The sequence below is a fragment of the Meleagris gallopavo genome, chromosome 5, assembly GCF_905368555.1.
Source record: "Meleagris gallopavo chromosome 5, MGAL_WU_HG_1.1, whole genome shotgun sequence".
In the NCBI taxonomy this organism is placed as follows: Eukaryota; Metazoa; Chordata; class Aves; order Galliformes; family Phasianidae; genus Meleagris; species Meleagris gallopavo.
This window is the reverse complement of record NC_139408.1, coordinates 14,166,545-14,189,619: the sequence shown is the minus strand read 5'-3', so window position 1 is coordinate 14,189,619 and position 23,075 is coordinate 14,166,545. Positions and strand designations below refer to the sequence as shown.

The window sequence follows — 23,075 nt, the reverse complement described above, 5'->3', positions numbered from 1 at the left end:
TTAACCTTGGACAAACTACAGCTCTAGAGGAAAATTGCCTGTAGCAAAAATTTGGCTGATCACATCAGAAGATACTCTTTCTCTGTGCACTGTAGTTTCTCCATGACTACCATGACATCATTTTTTAATCTAAAATCTGCTCCATTTAAAACACATTTTTACCAGAATTCCATGAACCTGAGATTTGAACCACACTGCATTCAGATGATGTATTTAAACGAACTGGTTTTAGTACTCTTAAAAGTGGAGAAAAAAGTGTTTAATAGCACAGCTGTAGCTATTAGGTTCATTTCTAATCACTTTTTCCTCCTGTTTCAGCACTATGAACTGATACTCAGTGAGGAGCGTGTCAGTGTGATAAAGAGAGGACGAGGTGGTGAAGTACCATTCACAGTCCGTTATATAGGTATGTACACAGTGATTGATACCACCAGCGGACTGATCCTCATGTGGGACAAGAAAACCAGCATCTTCATCAAGCTGAGCCCTGAATTTAAGGTGTGGAACTAGTAGTTTAAGTCTAGATTTGGAGTGGGTGTTAATTTTTTATCTGACTAAAACAATCTCCCGAACAGGTGATTTCTCTAGCATTCCTGTAGGACGTCATATGTCATTTTCTATTCCTCTGGTACCTTAGGAAGACATGTAAACATGCAGCCGCCCTTTAGAGTGCTCAAGGCAGTGTTCAGTTTCTATTTGGCCTGACAGAACTTGAGTTGGTAAACTGCTACTATGGGCTGGACTAGTTAAAATTACTCTGTGAATCTTGGTAAAGCTTATCAGACTTAACTAAGATTACATAGCTGCATGTGTAGAAATCAATTCAGTAGTCCTGATCTTGAAAAATCATCCATTATTTCCAGTACACATTCACACATAAATCCAAATTATTGTACTCCAAGAACAAGGAAATAAAATAATAAGTAAAATGTTACGTATTTTTCAAGTATATATATATGAACAAGTGATAAAAAAAGTATGGACAGAGTATGATCCTTGAATCCACAGAGAAAGCTTAGCATCTGTTATAGCCTATCACCATTTCACATATCGAAATTTGGAATGAGGTATTTCTGGAAATGCAAGGAAAATGTCATTTATTTTTCCATCTGTCAGCAGTCATTGCAGTAGACTCAATGAGTAGGTTACACGGGTGTACTGGCAGTACTTATGACAGCTTTGTGAGAATGTCTTTTGTATGAACATCTATTGTATAAAACAAAGCATAAATGAAAAGCATTGTAGTATTGTCAACTAGCTGAGTCCTCATTTCCCCTGTTAAATATTAAGAGGAGGTACCTCAAAGTTGATACATCCTCAAAAATGGATAAAATGATCAAGACAGTTGTACTGTTCAGATTTAAAAGAAGGAAAGTCAGTAGCTGTTTGTAGCCTTGGTGGTCATGTTCTGTTGCTGAGGAAACAGATGGCTGCTTTTCCAGAATATCTAAACTTAAAATGTATCTTCAGTGGGAATCTTTGGGAAAGTTAGAACAGAATGGCACTCTAAGAGCTGAATTTCATGTATTCTTTCAGTTTCAGATCTTTGTTTTCTCACAACCATCATTATTTTTCTTTTCCTTTTGCAGGGTCAGATCTGTGGCCTCTGTGGAAATTATGATGGCAATGGCATCAACGACTTCACTACAAGGAGTCTGTCTGTAGTGGAGAATGTCCTAGAGTTCGGAAACAGCTGGAAAGTATCCTCCACATGTCCTGATGCTAACTTTGTAAAGGACCCGTGCTCTACCAACCCTTATCGAAAGTCCTGGTCAGAGAAGCAGTGTAGCATCATCAACAGCAATGTCTTTGCTGCCTGTCACTCACAGGTATCACCTGGGCAGGAGTTTACTCTGTGAAGACTAGGCCTCAGTGTTACTGAATCTAAAATGAAGTCTATCTTCATACACTTTGCCATATATATTTAATTCGTTACAAAGCATGTTTCACTTTGAAATGTGTAACTTCAGTCTAAATCTTGCACAGTCGAACAGATCTATAGCCCCCTATAAGAAATAGTAGGCTAACTAGATCATAGAAAATGATACTAACTTATTGGGAAAGAACACTAATTTCAGAATTAGTATATATTTTCATATGGTGTAATTTGGAAAAAATATACCATGTAATAAACACAAATTCAATGAAATAACATTTTGGGGTAGTAATGAGGCAGCATTAACTGCCTGTACACACCAACAATGCAGGATAATTTTGCGCTGCTCCTATTACCTTAGTTCTTTCCACTAGTAGAGATCTTCAGGTTATGTCTGCCTAGTACAGCTTGGGAAAACGAAACTAATCTTTCACTGGGACACATGTCTAGATGTCTAAAACTCTGTCAATATGTGATTTGGATGTATTATGTGGCATTACGTCTGGTGTCTTAACAGTGTATATAAAAATAACAAAAGAAATAACTGATATAGGCCTTCCTTCTGAGATCCTAATTTTAAGAAAATTAGTCTAGCAAAGTTGAGAAAACTTAGAAGGCAGAATGTATAGTATAATATTTATTTTTTATGACAGGTTGAACCAGCAAAATATTATCAAGCATGTGTGACAGATGCTTGTGCCTGTGACTCAGGAGGAGACTGTGATTGCTTTTGTACAGCAGTAGCTGCCTATGCTCAAGCATGTAATGAAGTTGGTGTCTGTATAGCCTGGAGAACCCCATCAATTTGTCGTGAGTTTTATTTTTTATACACTTCTTCTGAAAGTGTAGTAGAATATACAGCAATTCCTTGCTGATGTCTTTGAACACATATTCTGTGTTTGTACATGCATTATAATTGCACTGTGTACTTTCCACAGGGTTTTGATGGTCACACATTTCACCTATTCATTCAGTTTTCAAGGCTGTTCAAGGCAGCATGGTAGGAATCTGAACAGACATGGCTCAAAAGAGTTTTGGATTTTTTTTCTGAACATGTTCAAATTTATGTTTCACTTTAGCACTGTTCTGTGATTACTATAATCAACAAGGAGAATGTGAATGGCACTATAAGCCTTGTGGAGCCTCCTGTATGAAGACCTGTAAGAACCCAAGTGGGAAATGCCTCCATAACTTGCCAGGTTTAGAAGGTAAAAAGAGCTTGCAAGTACCCTTAAGTGGATACATTTGCTTATAGTCTTTTGAATAGTCTTTAATGGAACCTGTTTTCTCCATCAGCTGCTTTCTCATCATTTAATTCTCTTCAACATCATTGCATCAGCATGAATGAAGATAAAGCACACATAAAAACATCTGTGGCTAACTCCTCTGCTAACATTCGTACTCTGCATTACTTCATGCAATTACTGGAAAAAAATTAATAGTAAAAATTGTTGCTGTTAAAAACACAACCTGCAAACACACCTTGCACAAACAAAACTTTTCCTGATTTTCTCTGTTCACATTTTTTCAACCTTGTATATGCCCTTTTCCTTGCTTCAGGCTGCTACCCCAACTGCCCACCAGACAAGCCATATTTTCATGAGGATCAGATGAAGTGTGTCAGTCTCTGTGACTGTTATGATAATGAAGATGGAAAGATATATATGCGGGAAAAATGTCAATTATGGTAAGGCTTAACACGCCAATCTAATTGTGTACAAGGAAAACTGACTAAACCAACAATGGGAAATTGCATGTTCCTGTTTCATGACACAATGAGTTTTATGCTGCCTGGCCTTCCCACCCAATACCAGCTTTCTTACTATTTAGTACTATTAGGGTCTATTACACTTTTTGTTCTGTTGAATTTTATCATAATTATGTTGTAAATCCTAAGCACAGTGATACAACGAAAACAGTAAGTACTTTGAGACTAAGCTTCCTCTATTTTCCATTGCTATGGCGGGAAAAAATATCATTCCAGAAGTATATATATATACTAAGGGGTCTACTTCCAAGGATTTTATGCATTCTTAAAGTATGCTTGTAGTACTTAGACTCTCCCTTCTTAACATGTTTTTTTTTTTTTAAGTATAAAAACAAGTGCAAGGAAAATTATACATGGCTCTCCTAAAGACTTGCACTTGTAACTTTGCATAATCTTTATTTTCACTTTATGTATAAGTTTGGGTTTAATGTAAAAAAAAAAAAGGCGTAGAAAAAAACAAAAAAAAAAGATCAACATAAACTGGGTGCTCAAGGAGTAAACACATATGAATTGATGTTAAAAGAATGAAAGGGGTAAGGAGTGGATCTTCCATGATGCAGTCAGTTCTGACGATGATCCACACTACAAGGAAGAAAAAATTAAGACTTGCTTTTATTCAGGCTGTATGTTGATAGCTCTGCAGTGTGAAAAGGGCCTTAGTAATGTGGAACGAGCAATTGTTATTTAGCTGGAATTCAGGCAACATGCCCATCTGAATGCTATTATATAACTAAGTTGTCATTCACAATTATCTATTTCTGTTTTTTTGATGCTAGAATCTGGCAGAAAGATGATAGCAGTACAGTTAACTTATAATAAAATAAGTGTATTTTATGCTTTTTATTTTAGCGAGTGCACATCAGAAGGTTTACAGTGCAAGTTTGATGATAAAGGTAAGAGCCAAGAAACACTATTAAAAAAATTAGATACAGAATACTATCTTTTCATAGGTGACCGACAATAATCTTATCAATTACAGCATGTAACTGCATATATGAAAACAACACCTATAAATATAACGAACTCATCTACAACACCACAGATGGAAGTGGATGGTGTTTCCGTGCAACATGTGATGTCAACGGAACAATAAACAGAAATATATTTGAATGTGGAATCACAAGTACCCCGTTTACATTTTCTACCAGTCAACCTACAACAGGTATGCATGAATACTCTTCAAAATAACTGAAAAATCTCTAGAAGGGATTGAAAATTGCCTGAAGGGGATGAGCCATCAGCACATACTTTTGTTGACTTCTGAAGCAACCAACTCAATTGGCAGCTTCAGATGCTTAAAAAAAAATATATATATATATAATATATATATAGAAAATACAGCATTTCTCACAAAGTCAGTCTCCACTACTTTACTGTGGTTTCTTTTCCCCAGTGGAAAAATATAAAACTTACTTGTCTTTGCTCTTTTCAGAATCTCACTTCCCTGCAAATAAAAAACAGGAATTCTAGACCAACACAAAAGACAATTACTGACATTTTATAAACTACTCACCACATTAGCATAAACAGAAGATAAAATAATTTTAAGGGAATGCTCAAATTATTTTAAACCATTTTTTGGAATCTTACCAATCTGATCATTGTTAATAGCCCGAACATCTACATTATTCCAGCTGTCAAATCATTATACTGACCATGTAATTGAGAGAAATTGAGAAGTATTTCAGCACAATTAGAGAATACTACTGCAAGAACTGTACAATCAAATTTAAGTCTTCTATTAAGTGGTTGTAACATTCATGTGAAGAAATGGGTATATGCTTCATACGCTCATTTTCATAACATACTGAACAGAAATCTCATTAAAATAAGAAATATTAATATGTATTCCATAATATGTTATATAAATAAACTAAATATTACCTATTTATATAATAAATTTAGAAATGAATACCATAATATGATACTAAAATAATAAGGAAACTCTTACTTTTGAGAAATATTTTAAAACTAGTGTAGTTATGTAGCTATGCAATAGTAAGTGGATAGTGGAAATGAGAATAACAATGAGAAAAGGAATACAGAGATGAGATGAGCTATTGTTAAAAGTGAAAATCAAGACATTCGAAGCAAGTTCATTAAAATACTATATTAACATACAAATATTATGTATAGCAATAAATGCATGGAAGGTGAATAATTTTTTTATTACATTTTCCTTAGTAGTAGAAAACAAAACTTATATTTTTTCCTCTGAAATACAGAAATGGCGACCACAACAGCAGTAAAAACTGTATGCGTGAAGTATGTATGTGAGTGGTCAGAATGGTATAATGGAACAGAGCTTGAAAATGAAGAGGAAACATTTCAAAATATCACAGAAAAAAGCACTTGTAATGAAGTAAGCAGCATTGAATGCAGAGTACATGAAAACTCACCTAGGACAATAAAGGATCGTAACCAAAAGATACAATGCAATAAAACCACTGAATTGAAATGCAATAACAAAGACGAAGAAGATAAGAAATGCTATAACTACCAAATCAGAGTATTATGCTGTAATTACAAATCATGTTCAGAAATAACAACTACAACACCAAGACAAACACAACAAACTACATCCATAACTACTGAAACAACAACAATTCCAGTACAAACAAAGATTAAACCAACAACGACACAAAAAGGAACCAAACCACAAGAAAAAGAAATAACGACAATATCAACTCCTACCAGCGGTGCCAGTACCACTAAGATGTCAGTCCATCCAACCACCATCGCAACAACTTCAGGGACTACAACACCTACCTCCAGTGCCAGCACAACCAAGACCACACTGCCATCAACAGAAGGTACGACCACCATGTCATCCACAAGTGCAGGGACCACCACACCTACCTCCAGTGCCAGCACAACCAAGACCACTCCTCTTACGACAGGGAGCACAACTACCATCACATCTCCCACCACTATCACCACCTCCCCTCCCCCAAGCACCTGCCAGCCACGTTGTGCCTGGACACGGTGGTTTGATGTGGATTCCCCAAGCTCTGGTAGCCAGGGTGGAGACTTTGAGACGTATGCAAATATCCGTGCCGCTGGTTATGACCTGTGCTCCCAGCCACAGGACATCAGGTGCCGTGCTGAAAACTACCCTGACAGGAGCCTGGAGAGCTTGGACCAGAAACTGAAGTGAAGCCTCGATGTGGGGCTTGAGTGCAGAAACGAGGATCAGAACAGCAAGTATCCCATGTGCTACAACTACCAGATCAGTGTGCTGTGCTGTGACCACCAACACTGCTTGACAACATCACCAACTCCGGGCACCACGACAAGCACCTCAACTGATACCACATCTTCTGAGACCACCAGCACAAGCACCACAGGAGTCACCACGACCACCAGCCCTCCGCCAACTGGCCCAACCACAGTCACGGCTGAAAGTACAACCAAGACTGTTCCGCCTACACCAGAAGGTACGCCCACCATGTCATCCACAAGTGCAGAGACCACCATACCTGCCTCCAGTGCCAGCACCACCAAGAACTCACCCCCTCCAACCAAAGGTACGACCACCATGTCATCCACAAGTGCAGGGACCACCACACCTACCTCCAGTGCCAGCACAACCAAGACCACTCCTCTTACAACAGGGAGCACAACTACCATCACCATCACCACCTCTCCCACCATTACTATCACCACCTCCCCTCCCCCAAGCACCTGCCAGCCACGCTGTGCCTGGACACGGTGTTTTGATGTGGATTTCCCAAGCTCTGGTAGCCAGGGTGGAGACTTTGAAACGTATGCAAATATCCGTGCCGCTGGTTATGACCTGTGCTCCCAGCCACAGGACATCAGGTGCCGTGCTGAAAACTACCCTGACAGGAGCTTGGAGAGCTTGGACCAGAAACTGAAGTGCAGCCTCGATGTGGGGCTTGAGTGCAAAAACGAGGATCAGAACACAAAGTATCCCATGTGCTTCAACTACCAGGTCAGTGTGCTGTGCGTTGACAACCAACACTGCTTGACAACATCACCAACTCCGGAAACCACGACAAGCACCTCAACTGGAACCACATCTTCTGAGACCACCAGCACAAGCACCACAAGAGTCACCACGACCACCAGCCCTCCGCCAACTGGCCCAACCACAGTCACAGCTGAAAGTACAACCAGGACTGTTCCGCGTACACCAGAAGGTACGACCATGTCACCCACAAGTGCAGGGACCACCACACCTACCTCCAGTGCCAGCCCCACCAAGACATCACCTCCTCCAACAAAAAGTACGAAAACCATTGCATCCACGAGTGCCAGGACCACCGTACCTTACAGCACTGCCAGCACCACCAAGATCACTCCTCCTAAAGTAGTGAGCACGACCACCATTGTCACCACAACACCCTCAGTGTCCAGCTCCCCCACCAGTACAGTCACCACCTTGTCCTCAACTAGCGCCATTTCAGCAACTACTCCCACTGAACAAACCCATCCTACCACAAAACACACTACTTTCTCCTCTGGTCCCACATCTTCTGAGACTACCACCAAAAGCACCACGGGAGTCACCACGACCACCAGCCCTCCACAACCAGGCCCAACCACAATCACAGCTGGAAGTACAACCAAGACTGTTCCGCCTACACCAGAAGGTACGACCACCATGTCATCCACAAGTGCAGGGACCACCACACCTACCTCCAGTGCCAGCACAACCAAGACCACTCCTCTTACGACAGGGAGCACAACAACCACCACCTCTCCCACCACTACTATCACCACCTCCCCTCCCCCAAGCACCTGCCAGCCACGTTGTGCCTGGACACGGTGGTTTGATGTGGATTTCCCAAGCTCTGGTAGCCAGGGTGGAGACTTTGAGACGTATGCAAATATCCGTGCCGCTGGTTATGACCTGTGCTCCCAGCCACAGGACATCAGGTGCCGTGCTGAAAACTACCCTGACAGGAGCCTGGAGAGCTTGGACCAGAAACTGAAGTGCAGCCTCGATGTGGGGCTTGAGTGCAGAAACGAGGATCAGAACAGCAAGTATCCCATGTGCTTCAACTACCAGGTCAGCGTGCTGTGCTGTGACCACCAACACTGCTTGACAACATCACCAACTCCGGGCACCACGACAAGCACCTCAACTGGAACCACATCTTCTGAGACCACCAGCACAAGCACCACAGGAGTCACCACGACCACCAGCCCTCCGCCAACTGGCCCAACCACAGTCACAGCTGAAAGTACAACCAAGACTGTTCCGCCTACACCAGAAGGTACGACCACCATGTCATCCACAAGTGCAGGGACCACCATACCTGCCTCCAGTGCCAGCACCACCAAGACCTCACCCCCTCCAACCAAAGGTACGACCACCATGTCATCCACAAGTGCAGGGACCACCACACCTACCTCCAGTGCCAGCACAACCAAGACCACTCCTCTTACGACAGGGAGCACAACTACCATCACCATCACCACCTCTCCCACCATTACTATCACCACCTCCCCTCCCCCAAGCACCTGCCAGCCACGCTGTGCCTGGACACGGTGGTTTGATGTGGATTTCCCAAGCTCTGGTAGCCAGGGTGGAGACTTTGAGACGTATGCAAATATCCGTGCCGCTGGTTATGACCTGTGCTCCCAGCCACAGGACATCAGGTGCCGTGCTGAAAACTACCCTGACAGGAGCCTGGAGAGCTTGGACCAGAAACTGAAGTGCAGCCTCGATGTGGGGCTTGAGTGCAGAAACGAGGATCAGAACAGCAAGTATCCCATGTGCTTCAACTACCAGGTCAGTGTGCTGTGCTGTGACCACCAACACTGCTTGACAACATCACCAACTCCGGGCACCACGACAAGCACCTCAACTGGAACCACATCTTCTGAGACCACCAGCACAAGCACCACAGGAGTCACCACGACCACCAGCCCTCCGCCAACTGGCCCAACCACAGTCACAGCTGAAAGTACAACCAGGACTGTTCCGCGTACACCAGAAGGTACGACCATGTCATCCACAAGTGCAGGGACCACCACACCTACCTCCAGTGCCAGCACCACCAAGACATCACCTCCTCCAACAAAAAGTACGAAAACCATTGCATCCACGAGTGCCAGGACCACCGTACCTACCAGCACTGCCAGCACCACCAAGATCACTCCTCCTATAGTAGTGAGCACGACCACCATTGTCACCACCACACCCTCAGTGTCCAGCTCCCCCACCAGTACAGTCACCACCTTGTCCTCAACTAGCGCCATTTCAGCAACTTCTCCCACTGAACAAACCCATCCTACCGCAAAACCCACTACTTTCTCTTCTGTTCCCACATCTTCTGAGACTACCACCAAAAGCACCACGGGAGTCACCACGACCACCAGCCCTCCACAAACAGGCCCAACCACAATCACAGCTGGAAGTACAACCAAGACTGTTCCGCCTACACCAGAAGGTACGACCACCATGTCATCCACAAGTGCAGGGACCACCACACCTACCTCCAGTGCCAGCACAACCAAGACCACTCCTCTTACGACAGGGAGCACAACAACCACCACCTCTCCCACCACTACTATCACCACCTCCCCTCCCCCAAGCACCTGCCAGCCACGTTGTGCCTGGACACGGTGGTTTGATGTGGATTTCCCAAGCTCTGGTAGCCAGGGTGGAGACTTTGAGACGTATGCAAATATCCGTGCCGCTGGTTATGACCTGTGCTCCCAGCCACAGGACATCAGGTGCCGTGCTGAAAACTACCCTGACAGGAGCCTGGAGAGCTTGGACCAGAAACTGAAGTGCAGCCTCGATGTGGGGCTTGAGTGCAGAAACGAGGATCAGAACAGCAAGTATCCCATGTGCTTCAACTACCAGGTCAGCGTGCTGTGCTGTGACCACCAACACTGCTTGACAACATCACCAACTCCGGGCACCACGACAAGCACCTCAACTGGAACCACATCTTCTGAGACCACCAGCACAAGCACCACAGGAGTCACCACGACCACCAGCCCTCCGCCAACTGGCCCAACCACAGTCACAGCTGAAAGTACAACCAGGACTGTTCCGCGTACACCAGAAGGTACGACCATGTCATCCACAAGTGCAGGGACCACCACACCTACCTCCAGTGCCAGCACCACCAAGACCTCACCCCCTCCAACCAAAGGTACGACCACCATGTCATCCACAAGTGCAGGGACCACCACACCTACCTCCAGTGCCAGCACAACCAAGACCACTCCTCTTACGACAGGGAGCACAACTACCATCACCATCACCACCTCTCCCACCATTACTATCACCACCTCCCCTCCCCCAAGCACCTGCCAGCCACGCTGTGCCTGGACACGGTGGTTTGATGTGGATTTCCCAAGCTCTGGTAGCCAGGGTGGAGACTTTGAGACGTATGCAAATATCCGTGCCGCTGGTTATGACCTGTGCTCCCAGCCACAGGACATCAGGTGCCGTGCTGAAAACTACCCTGACAGGAGCCTGGAGAGCTTGGACCAGAAACTGAAGTGCAGCCTCGATGTGGGGCTTGAGTGCAGAAACGAGGATCAGAACAGCAAGTATCCCATGTGCTTCAACTACCAGGTCAGCGTGCTGTGCTGTGACCACCAACACTGCTTGACAACATCACCAACTCCGGGCACCACGACAAGCACCTCAACTGGAACCACATCTTCTGAGACCACCAGCACAAGCACCACAGGAGTCACCACGACCACCAGCCCTCCGCCAACTGGCCCAACCACAGTCACGGCTGAAAGTACAACCAAGACTGTTCCGCCTACACCAGAAGGTACGACCACCATGTCATCCACAAGTGCAGAGACCACCATACCTGCCTCCAGTGCCAGCACCACCAAGACCTCACCCCCTCCAACCAAAGGTACGACCACCATGTCATCCACAAGTGCAGGGACCACCACACCTACCTCCAGTGCCAGCACCACCAAGACATCACCCCTCCAACCGAAGGTATGACCACCATGTCATCCACAAGTGCAGGGACCACCACACCTACCTCCAGTGTTAGCACCACCAAGACATCACCTCCTCCAACAAAAAGTACGAAAACCATTGCATCCACGAGTGCCAGGACCACCGTACCTACCAGCACTGCCAGCACCACCAAGATCACTCCTCCTATAGTAGTGAGCACGACCACCATTGTCACCACCACACCCTCAGTGTCCAGCTCCCCCACCAGTACAGTCACCACCTTGTCCTCAACTAGCGCCATTTCAGCAACTTCTCCCACTGAACAAACCCATCCTACCGCAAAACCCACTACTTTCTCTTCTGTTCCCACATCTTCTGAGACTACCACCAAAAGCACCACGGGAGTCACCACGACCACCAGCCCTCCACAAACAGGCCCAACCACAATCACAGCTGGAAGTACAACCAAGACTGTTCCGCCTACACCAGAAGGTACGACCACCATGTCATCCACAAGTGCAGGGACCACCTCACCTACCTCCAGTGCCAGCACCACCAAGACCTCACCCCCTCCAACCAATGGTATGACCACCATTTCTTTCACAAGTGCAGGGACCACCACACCTACCTCCAGTGTTAGCACCACCAAGACATCACCTCCTCCAACAAAAAGTACGAAAACCGTTGCATCCACGAGTGCCAGGACCACCGTACCTACCAGCACTGCCAGCACCACCAAGATCACTGCTCCTGTAGTAGTGAGCACGACCACCATTGTCACCACCACACCCTCAGTGTCCAGCTCCCCCACCAGTACAGTCACCACCTTGTCCTCAACTAGCGCCATTTCAGCAACTTCTCCCACTGAACAAACCCATCCTACCGCAAAACCCACTACTGTCCCCAAGTCTTCCACGACCACCACCAAAAGCACCACGGGAGTCACCACGACCACCAGCCCTCCGCCAACAGGCCCAACCACAATCACAGCTGGAAGTACTACAAGATCTGCTCCTCCTCCTACTAAAGGTATGACCACCATGTCATCCACAAGTGCAGGGACCACCATACCTACCTCCAGTGCCAGCACCGTCATGACCGCTCTCGTGCCAGAAAGCACAGCCACCACCATCCTCATGCCTACACAGACCTCTGCAGCTGCCAACAGCTCTGCCACTTCCAAGATTTCTCCCATTCTGATAGGACATCCAACCACCATTGCAACCACTCCTACCAACATTGCCAGCAGTAGCAAAACATCACCCTCTGGGACAGAATTCACTATCCCTATGTCTACTGGGTCACACCACCCAGCTCTTCAACTATACTCACTCCTGCAGCAATCTCCACTGTAGTAACACAGACTACACCATAGTCCCCTACTTCAAGTCGTTCTCATAGGTCATCATCAAAATCAGAAAGCTATTTTTGCTGTTAGTTTATTAGAATATCATTGCTACAATTTTCTTCTGTGACTTCTACTATTACATGTGCTTCTTTAAAAAAAAAAAAAAAAAATTTATCAGCCGCTGTGCTTATCCTACGTCTTTTAGCAGATTCCATAGTTTCATATTTATTACCATAAAGATGACATTGGTGACTCTGATACATTAAAATATATTAATGCTAGAAGTCCTAATATTTGCAAAATCCCAAATGTTACTTGGTACAGAGCAGTAAGATTTGCACAATCTCTATTTACTACAGTAAGTGGGTCAAATACTCAAATGCAACCAAACATTGGTTTGGTTTGCCCAGATTCTGATCAGACTCCTATAATATGTAACAATTAGGAGAACCAAATGCTGTGCTTTGAACTAAACCGTTTTGTTTTCAACAGCTGATACTTCACAGCCAAGCCACGCTACAAGCACTTCTGCATTCTCCAGCTCTTCCCCCACCGCACCTTCCACAACAGAATCAAGGGGAACAACTCTGTGTTTTTGCCATGTGTTTGGTGATTTGTTTTCTCCCGGTAAGCTTGTTGCTTAATGGTTATAAGCATTCTCATAAGCAGTATGATCCCTTAATAATGTATTAAATTAAAGATAATCAATCAAAATCATCTTAAATAGAATAATAACTTTTACAGAGTAATATGCTTCATGTTTTCACAATATTTTGTGTTGTTTGGGTTTTTTTCTTAGTATTTTCATTGGTCTTTTAACTTTTCTTTCATTTTTTCTCTACAGGTGAAGTTGTATACAACAGAACAGATAAGGCTGGATGTAATTTTTATGCACTTTGCAGCAATGAATGTGAAATTGCTCCATTTCTGGGGCCATGTCCTACAACAACTCCTTTAACTTCGGTGTCCTCAGAGACTACAACACAAGCCTCCTCATCCACAGCAACATCCCTCACAACTTTACTAGAAAGAAACTGTACTGATGTCAGTCCTCCACGAAAGGTTATTCCCTTCATTATTTTAATATATTACCATCGCAAAAACAGCCCAACTTCTATCCTCTATCCTCAATTCAAATCAACTTGCACGTATTTCAATAACAAAGTTGGCCATGGAAGAATATCCTGATAGAACATAATTCAAACCTTGCACCATCAGGCTTTGAATGCATCTAGAGATAGTAAAGTCCACTAATACCATAGCAGAGACTTTTAAGAATATTCAAACATCATAAAAATAAGTGAACTAGCTATGAAAATGTTACAATGCCTTTTTTTTTTTCTTTTTTTTCTACACAGAAGACAGTTATTTTATTGTTCCCAGCTTGCTTGCTCTTAAGGTTGGAAATCATATAGCACCAAAACTTTAATCTGGAATCTTTACTAAGCATGAGAATCTAAGTCAAGTTGGCCAAGAATAACTAGAGTGAAAGGGCACATCAGAATAAATAATTTTTGTATTTTCAGCCTGGAGAGGAATGGACAAATGAGTGCCAGGAGTGTGTCTGTGATCCACACACTGCTACGACACAATGTCGGCTCTCATGCCAAATACAGGAAGCAGTTTGTGACGTAGGATTTATTGCCTTACCTGTAGTACCAGTAACAAACCTGTGCTGTCCTGAACTTAAATGCCGTAAGTACTAAAAATACCAATGTATGCACCAGGTTACACTGGGAAGTTACCTTTGTGCTTCTGTTAATATTTAAGCAGATCCTACATCCATCATGGTAACAGCAAAACCTTCTTTAAATTGTTCTCACTTATTGAATACACATCAATTTCTAGCTAAATATGCAATACGAGTTCAGCTAAAAACAAAACATTATTCTCAATATCTGCTCAGAGAACAGGATTGTTCAAGTACTTCAAGTTCATTAACATTAGTGTAACTACAGCTAAACAAAGATACATAAACATAACAATGAGCCAGCAGAAATCTTCAGAGTTCACTAGAAAAGCAGGTAATATGAAGCAACAAAGTAAATCATACTTAGAAACTGAATTGCTGATGTACAAAAAATAATAATTACTCTTATGGTATTGTAGACCATAAATAAAATCTATAATCCATTGGTCACGTATGTTTATTTATACACGTACTTTTTTAAATAAAAGAATCAAAAAGAAAACTAGCTACAAAGTGAGCCTGAAAGAGGAAAATCAAAGACCAAGGAACTACGAAGTCTGAAGTAATGCTGTGAAAGCCACAAATGGAATCTGGCATGTTATCAAACTATATTACTTCAGTAAAAAATACCACTTTTCCACTTGATCTCACAACCAAGTTCTATTCTGAGAGGTCATAAGGTATCAATATACAAAGGCATCTTTGAAGGCTACTGGTCTTTAAGTGTTCAAATAGAATACAACTCATTTAATTTGAAATGAACCAATATGGAAAGGGCAAGAAAAGGATTTTTTTGTGTTTAGCTCAAGTTTGGTGCCATTTCTACTCAACTCTTCTAGCCAATTAAAACATACATCCTTTAACATCCAGCTATACTGGTTTGTGCACATAGAGAGATTGAATTCAAATTTTCCATAATCTCTATGCTGTTAACAAATGTTGGTAACATCTTAACTTCTTATGTATTTTCACAGTTTGAGTTTGCTGATTTTTATTTTGGTTGTTTTTCAGAGCGACGTTCAAACACCTGTGAGATTAATGGTAAAATATATGAGGTGAGCATGGCATACTTACAGTGGCATTTTACTAGAAATTAAATGCACACCCTTTCTACCACAAAATCCCTTTAGAAAATTCTTTTCCTAATCCATGTCTATTTACAACCCTAACTTCTGTTCCTCAAGAAGCTTAAAACAAGAGTGCATCATTTTTAGCGATGTATTTTCTAAAAAAAGCTTTCCTCTATTTGTGGAATTCATTTTATTATTTTTTTTCCAAAGAAGCTGATGTATTGTTAAAGCTCAAATGTTGTTTGAAATAACCTTATGAACCTATAAAATAAGGCCAGATTTTTTGCTCAATTGCACTTCAGAAAACTTAATAGTATACAGCACATCTATCACCTTCACCTGTGTGTTATAGACACTTTATAAACAGATGTTATTTTTTCTTTCCCATTTTCCAGAATGGAACGTCTGTAATAGATTCGTGTAAGAATTGTACCTGCACTTCTGAGAAAAATCTACTCACTGGGTATAACATTGTGAAGTGTGAAGCACTTAAATGTGAAACATCTTGTCCACTGGTGAGTTGAGATTCAATGGGATGCCCTATCAACCTTCAAACAGTAGTATAGTAGTAAGACCAGAACCGTCCATCATCAACTCAACATACTTTCTCTTTCATCTCTTGCGAGTAGGGTCACCAATATAAGATTGAGGATGGAGATTGCTGTGGGAAGTGTATAGAAGTATCTTGCAGAATTCATCTAAATAACGAGACTGTTGTGCTCGAAGTAAGTAATCTTTTCCTTCTCTCACCAGCCAGTATATCCCTTCCCAGTCAGAATTTATTTAACATTGAATGTACTCTGAAAACAACACTAATACAAACTAAAAACGTAAGTCTCTGAAGACTTACTTGGAAATTCCTGAATACCTTCATAGAAGACGACTTTCCAGGCAGCCTATTCCAGTGCTCTGCCATTCTCACAGTAAGTTCTTCCTTGTCTTTGTATGGAACTTCCTGTGTGCCAGTTTGTGCCCATTGCCCCCTGTTCTATTGCTGCACACCCCTGGAAAGAATCTGGCCCCAAGATCTACGATATGAACTGCCAGGACAGCCATAGTTCACAAAATTAGGCTTCTCCCATTTGCCACATGAAAGAACTCAAATTCATCTAAAAATCTTTGAGGTGTGAGAACTTAAACATTTTTGAAGTAATCATACAGTATCTGATTACAATGGAAAAAAATATATTTTTTCTTCTCTTAAAATCTTAGGTTGGTGAGATTCTGCCACTTGATCTCTGCAGCCACTACAAATGTGAAATAATTGAAGATCAATATGTTGCAGTTCAAACAAAAAGAGTGTGTCCCGAGTACGGTCCACTGGAGTGTGATCCCGTAAGTTTTCATCACTTCAGCTTTTACTGAATGCAATGTAGAAGAACAAGGGGGCAAGAAAGTAAGGAAGAATGCAACAAATTATTTTCATTGAGGTTGCAGAAATGTTTCAAGGATGAAAATAATGTTGCTGTAACAGCAGTATCAAAGAGAAGCTTAGTATTTTTACATGAGCTTACAATGATTCAAGATTTCTGTGGCGATGAATCAGCCAGCAAGACTTCGTAGTTTCGTTCAGTGTTCATCACAGAGAAGCCTTCAGCTGAGCGTTAGCGATACCAACTTGTTAACATGCTTATTGTCATCCGTGTTATAATACATATCCTTTATTTCTGCAAAGGATGAAGCAGAGACTACTCCTGATGGCTGCTGCAAGATATGTAAACGTAAGTAATAACAAGCAAGTGCTTTCCTCTTACAGGTAATTATATTGAACTTCTATCTGTATTTGAGTGGAAGGAAAGATTCTTCGCTGACCTAGCTTTCACTTTTCAGTAACCTTTTCTATACCATTGCTTCAAAAGGAAAAAGTGAATTTCCTGGACAGTGAATACCAAAATCAAACCCTCAACACTCAATCCTCAGCTTATATCTTCCAAACGCACTGTACAGCCAAGATCAAAAAATCACTTGAAATCTCCAGCTGCAGTATACGCTAGCATGTACTGTTGCCTACTGTACATAGTCGCAGTAGTGAGACATCATGCACTTCAAAATTGTTTTAGTGTTCAGTTCTGAACTAGAGATTTGAAGCATGTTTATCTTTTTTTCCTGTTCTTTTGAAGCTACTAACTGCAAAGCTTACAGCACAAAAACTGTAATCCAACACGAAGACTGTGAATCTTCTGAAGCTGTTGAGTTGACATATTGTGAAGGGACTTGTCCTGGCTCCTCCATGTAAGTTGAGAATCTCTTCAGCTTTGTTTCTATTGAATTTATATTAATCGGTCATAGAACAACAGCAAAAGTAATGTGTGTATGAGTATCACGAATAGAATCAGACTCAGATGAAGCAAGAAGAGTTTCACTCTTCTTATATTAAAATCATATTCACACAATGCTCCTATTTGTTGATGTTTAATGGCTTCTTTTTCTGGTGGAATGCAGGTATTCTCTTAAAGCAAACCAGATGCAACATGACTGTACTTGCTGCCAAGAGCTCAGCAGCCAAAGAAGAGATGTGATCCTGAATTGCCAAAATGGAACAAGCATAAATTATAGCTATGTCTATGTGGATCAATGCCAGTGTATAAATGCATGCAACCCACAAACCCTTGAAGCAGATGATTACCAATTTAAAATCAGCCAAAGACAGACATGATCATTGCAAAAACAAAAATAGGCCCTAGGAAAGCTGGAACCGTATCTTCCTCAAGATAACCTGTGCTGCTTCTTCAACTGATATTTGTTTGTTATTACCTTTTCTTTTTTCTTACTTATAAAAGCCAAAGAACCCTTAAGTATAATATTTTATTTAAGTGATACAGTTTTCAAGGTAAAAAAGAAGTAACCATGTAAAGTATCTTTCTGTACATTATGCAAATACATCAATGTGTACCAGCACAATCACAAAACCAACATTTTGGTAAAAGTTTTAATGGCTCCAAAAACAAAACCAGAAACATTGTAGCTACATTGCACTTAACTCTTATGACTAGAGAAAGTTTTATTGTATAACATTTTTATGGATATAATGCTCTTAAAAGACATCACTCGGTGACAGGGAAGAGATTGTTTCCCTGTTCATCTTGTCTCTTATGTGATCAATAAAACTTTCAGCATTTTTCAGTTTCGGTGACTGATACTGTTTTCACTATCGAAATAAGAAGTTCAATGACAAAAGGTGGTTTTTTCCTTAAAAAAAAAGAAAACCAAGTTGGAGGGTTAACTGGCAGTGAAATCCAGAAGACAAGCGTAAAACAAGATAGAAAACTTTATTCAGTGTTGCTTTACATCCAAGACTGAAACAAAAGAAAGCAGACCTTCTTAAGTTGAGGAAAATTGCCTATATATAAATGAAAGATCCAATCAGTTAAAGAATGCTTACGGTAAAGTCATTTAATTAAGTAAATCCAAGCAACTCTCCTGCCCGTAATTTGTAACAGTATTTGCAAATAAGTTCAGGATATGGGTTCTGAACTATTGCCCTTGTTTCCTACATTATCTAGAAGTTTCTGAATGAATTTACACTAAAGAGAAATTCAGTTCCATTTTCCCACAGCAGTTCATTGTATTTACCTGAACTGCTCAGAGCAGTTATAAAATAAAACCTGAAATCTGACATGAAGGCTTAGCTGAAAAACTAAGGAGTCATTGATAATTACACATTTTATATGTGCTTAGAAACAAATCCCTGAATGGTATCAGTAGAACCCTCTCTGTTGCCCTCCACAGACATGACCTGATATCATACTGGTATTAACCAGTAAGGAGCTTCATGTTTTACTGTTGAATTCCACATCACAGCTACAGTTTGGCAGGCCTGCCGTAGGTCTGCAGGTAGGATTGCTAGCTAGGACAGTGGTGCACACAGCACTTCCTGCACCATCTCTGATCCATTGATTCACATTCTTACCATGGGGAACAAAGGCTGAATCCAGACAGGCTGTGCACCATCAGTTCCATACATTCACCACTCTGACCTGAACACCAGGTACTGCTACAAGGAGACAGCCTGTCAGTCCTGAAGAGTGCCCAGTGTGTGAAGCATTCAGCCAGCTTCAGTGCAACTTCCACATTTCTGGCTTCCACAGCATTTAGCACTTTAGGCACAGCACCGCAGAACAGAGAGAGTTTTGATCTAGCACTGTTTGGGCAAGCAATCAGCACTCCCAGCTGCATGAGGGCTCACTATATAAGAGGCACTCACATTCACCAGCTGTTTTAGGCCTAGCATCACAATGCTGAGATAGCAATATTAATCTGAGCTGAGCAAACTGATGCCTGCAGAGCTGATAGGTCACAGCCCAGGCTGAAAAAAAACCAGCAACACTAACAAAATCTAAAATGCTTTCAACATTGCCTTTGAATTTGTACTGAAGCCAGTGAGATGTGTGCACTTCCTCCTTCCTCCCCAATCCCTGGACTCCTGAGCATTTAGTGCTACGCTCACTAACTACAAACTGTCCTTAACTTTTCCTGGGCTGGATCTCCTGAACTAATTTAATATGTGCCATATTAACACATTAGTAGTACATTCCAGTTCAAGCCTTAAGCTGCCCTCTACCGATCGTTTTCTTCTCTAAAGAAGACTGACATAGTCTGCTGTAGACATGGAGCTTTGCAAAGCATCACCACCCACCAGAGGGAAGTTTCTCCTTATCTGATATTGCTACATCCTGCAATTTTTTTCAGATTTGCTTGGGATTATGGGAAGAATTGAGAAATTTATCGTTCTTTATGCACCAAAATAAACTGGAGCCATTGCTTCTCAGTTTACAGTGCAATTATTTTCATCCAATCTTTTTAAACTATTTCTAGTCTCCTAGGCTATTCCCAGTCTTCTATCTGAGTATTGTTGATAGTTTGCATTTTGGAAAGGCCAGAGCAAGCATACATGATTAGTTCAAATTGGAAAGCAAAAATCCTTGGAAACTCACCCATTCTAGTTCAGTGACACTGAAGTGTTCTCACAGGTACAAACACTGCATATGTATTACAGACACTCATTGACAACTTACGTGCTCTGTGTGCTTCAGTTCCACAAATGCACTGACTTTTACAGAACGTAATCTTTGTTTTTGTGCAGTTCTGATGTGAGATCAGACAACAGAAACCGCGAATTATTTCACTGGTGGGACACACTGCTCACTGAGCTGTAAGATTTTCAAGAGTTTGCCTGGAAGTCTTTTTGTTAAGACATCAATAAATGACACTAACTGCATAGTTTCACCATATTGTCATCTAACATTCCCTAACAGACAAGTCCATTGTAGTTGGTTGCCAAGACAGTCAGTTTTCTGTTTCCTAATCTAGCTAAGTTCTTTTCTATGGTAATTTTTAGTGAAATAGCTGATTGTAGTAAATATAGGATGAAAAATCTCCACTTTCAAATTAATTCAACACCTTGTGAAAATCACAAGAACGAGCTCAAGATTGGCATTATTTACTGCTTTGTGTTTTAAGTATATTCATCTGTAGTTCTGTAATGATATCTTGCTACTAAGATAGTATGCTTAGTCATTTCCAAATACATTAAGTCGTGCATGCATTTTATCATTTCAAGCTCTGAGTTTCATGTAGTATATAATAACTACACATTTTAACAAAAATGGTTACTTCCTGAATATCAAACAAATGGATGTCTTCATGTTTTCCTATATAGTTACTTATGTTTTATTTAGACGTTCCCTAGATTTGCAGTAGCAGTACAGCATTTGTCCCATTAAGTCTCCATATGTGTCTCCTGAACTCTACTTACTTGAAGTGCAAGTCCCCTGGATTTGCTTCTGTTCAGGGCTTCAGAGAAAAAAGATACAATAATTGATTTCCCTTTAAAAACAAAGACATACACCAAACATCCCTTCCCTCACCACATTTCACTGCCATTTTCCCCTCTTTCCTCTTCTTTTGAAGCAGATTCTCAAAGCAGTGATTTAAGGAAATACTTCATTGCTTTTTAACTTACGAGTTCCATCCACCTGCCTTGCTTATTGATAATTGGTAGCACATCCATGTTCATAGTATAATACCACTGTGTGTAAGGAGTTTGCTGCATTCCTTCTAGTCCCCTACTTGTCTCCCAATGACACACAGAGTTCCTGCATTGTTAATTTTACCTCTACACAGAACACAAGTGCTGATTCTATTCTCAAAGAGGGAGCTCAAGTTCACAGAATCACAGAATTGTAGGGGTTGGAAGGGACCTCTAGAGATCATCGAGACCAACCCCCCCTGCCAAAGCAGGTTCCCTACACCAGGTCGCACAGGTAGGCGTCCAGGCGAGACTTGAATATCTCCAGAGAAGGAGACTCCACAACCCCCCTGGGCAGCCTGTTCCAGTGCTCCGTCACCCTCACCGTGAAGAAGTTCTTACGCACATTCGTGCAAAACTTCCTATGCTGCAGCTTATGTCCGTTTCCCCTCGTCCTGTCTCCACGTACCACTGAAAAGAGACTGGCCTCACCACTATGGCCGCCACACCTCAGATATTTATAAACCTGGATCAGGTCCTCTCTCAGTCTTCTTTTCTCAAGGCTAAACAGACCCAGTTCACTTAGCCTTTCTTCATAGGGGAGATGCTCCAGGCCCTTCACCATCTTTGTGGCCCTCCGCTGGACTCTTTTCAAGAGATCCCTGTCTTTTTTGTACTGGGGAGCCCAGAACTGGACACAGTACTCCAGATGAGGCCTTACCAGGGCAGAGTAGAGGGGGAGGATCACCTCCCTCAACCTGCTGGACACGCTCTTCTTAATGCACCCCAGAATGCCATTGGCCTTTTTGGCCACGAGGGCACACTGCTGGCTCATGGCCAACCTGTCGTCCACCAGTACGCCCAGGTCCCTCTCTGCAGAGCTCCTCTCCAGCAGCTCATCCCCCAGCCTGTATTGGTGCATGCAATTATTCCTCCCTAGGTGTAAGACCCTACACTTGCTTTTGTTGAACCTCATCCGGTTTCTTGCTGCCCAGCTCTCCAGCCTGTCCAGGTCTCGCTGAACGGCAGCACAGCCTTCAGGCGTGTCAGCCAATCCTCCCAACTTCATACCAGAACATTGTTACTGATACATTTACTTTCATATTTCTTGTTCTCACACTTTCTTTTCTCAAGCCTCAAGGTTATGTCGCTGACAGGAGGATAAGCCGTTAATTTGGCTTACTGGTCTCCAAATATTGCCCCGGTAGCTTACAGAAATAGACTTACTGTAGTTCTGTGAAATTGGAGGTGTGTGCAAAAGTGCTTGCCAGATGTATGAGCGTCTTTCAGAGCTGTGACAGTTCTGTGATCTTGGGATTTAACAACATGTGGGGTTGGCCTCAAACTATGCAAAACCAGAAGGAATTACTAAAACACAGCATCCTGACCATCTTTACATAACAAATTAAACAATTTCATCCATTATTTTTGTAAAAAAAA

The 23,075-nt window shown here is 42.1% G+C and overlaps 1 protein-coding gene across 1 annotated transcript in view; it reads left to right on the top strand.

The window, feature by feature from the left end:
- LOC116216653 (mucin-5AC) overlaps nucleotides 1-18,790 on the top strand; it is a 35,389-nt gene extending 16,599 nt beyond the window's left edge. Inside the window, 20 exon segments of the mRNA XM_085224332.1 lie at nucleotides 319-498; nucleotides 1,590-1,829; nucleotides 2,530-2,686; nucleotides 2,956-3,084; nucleotides 3,437-3,563; nucleotides 4,494-4,537; nucleotides 4,624-4,806; nucleotides 5,870-7,217; nucleotides 7,851-11,506; nucleotides 11,596-12,588; nucleotides 13,400-13,534; nucleotides 13,752-13,969; nucleotides 14,434-14,602; nucleotides 15,609-15,652; nucleotides 16,063-16,182; nucleotides 16,297-16,392; nucleotides 16,880-17,002; nucleotides 17,343-17,388; nucleotides 17,788-17,899; nucleotides 18,110-18,790. Coding sequence (XP_085080458.1) covers nucleotides 319-498; nucleotides 1,590-1,829; nucleotides 2,530-2,686; nucleotides 2,956-3,084; nucleotides 3,437-3,563; nucleotides 4,494-4,537; nucleotides 4,624-4,806; nucleotides 5,870-7,217; nucleotides 7,851-11,506; nucleotides 11,596-12,588; nucleotides 13,400-13,534; nucleotides 13,752-13,969; nucleotides 14,434-14,602; nucleotides 15,609-15,652; nucleotides 16,063-16,182; nucleotides 16,297-16,392; nucleotides 16,880-17,002; nucleotides 17,343-17,388; nucleotides 17,788-17,899; nucleotides 18,110-18,323 — 8,334 coding nt within the window. The 3' untranslated portion in view covers nucleotides 18,324-18,790.
- Nucleotides 18,791-23,075: the final 4,285 nt, after the last annotated feature.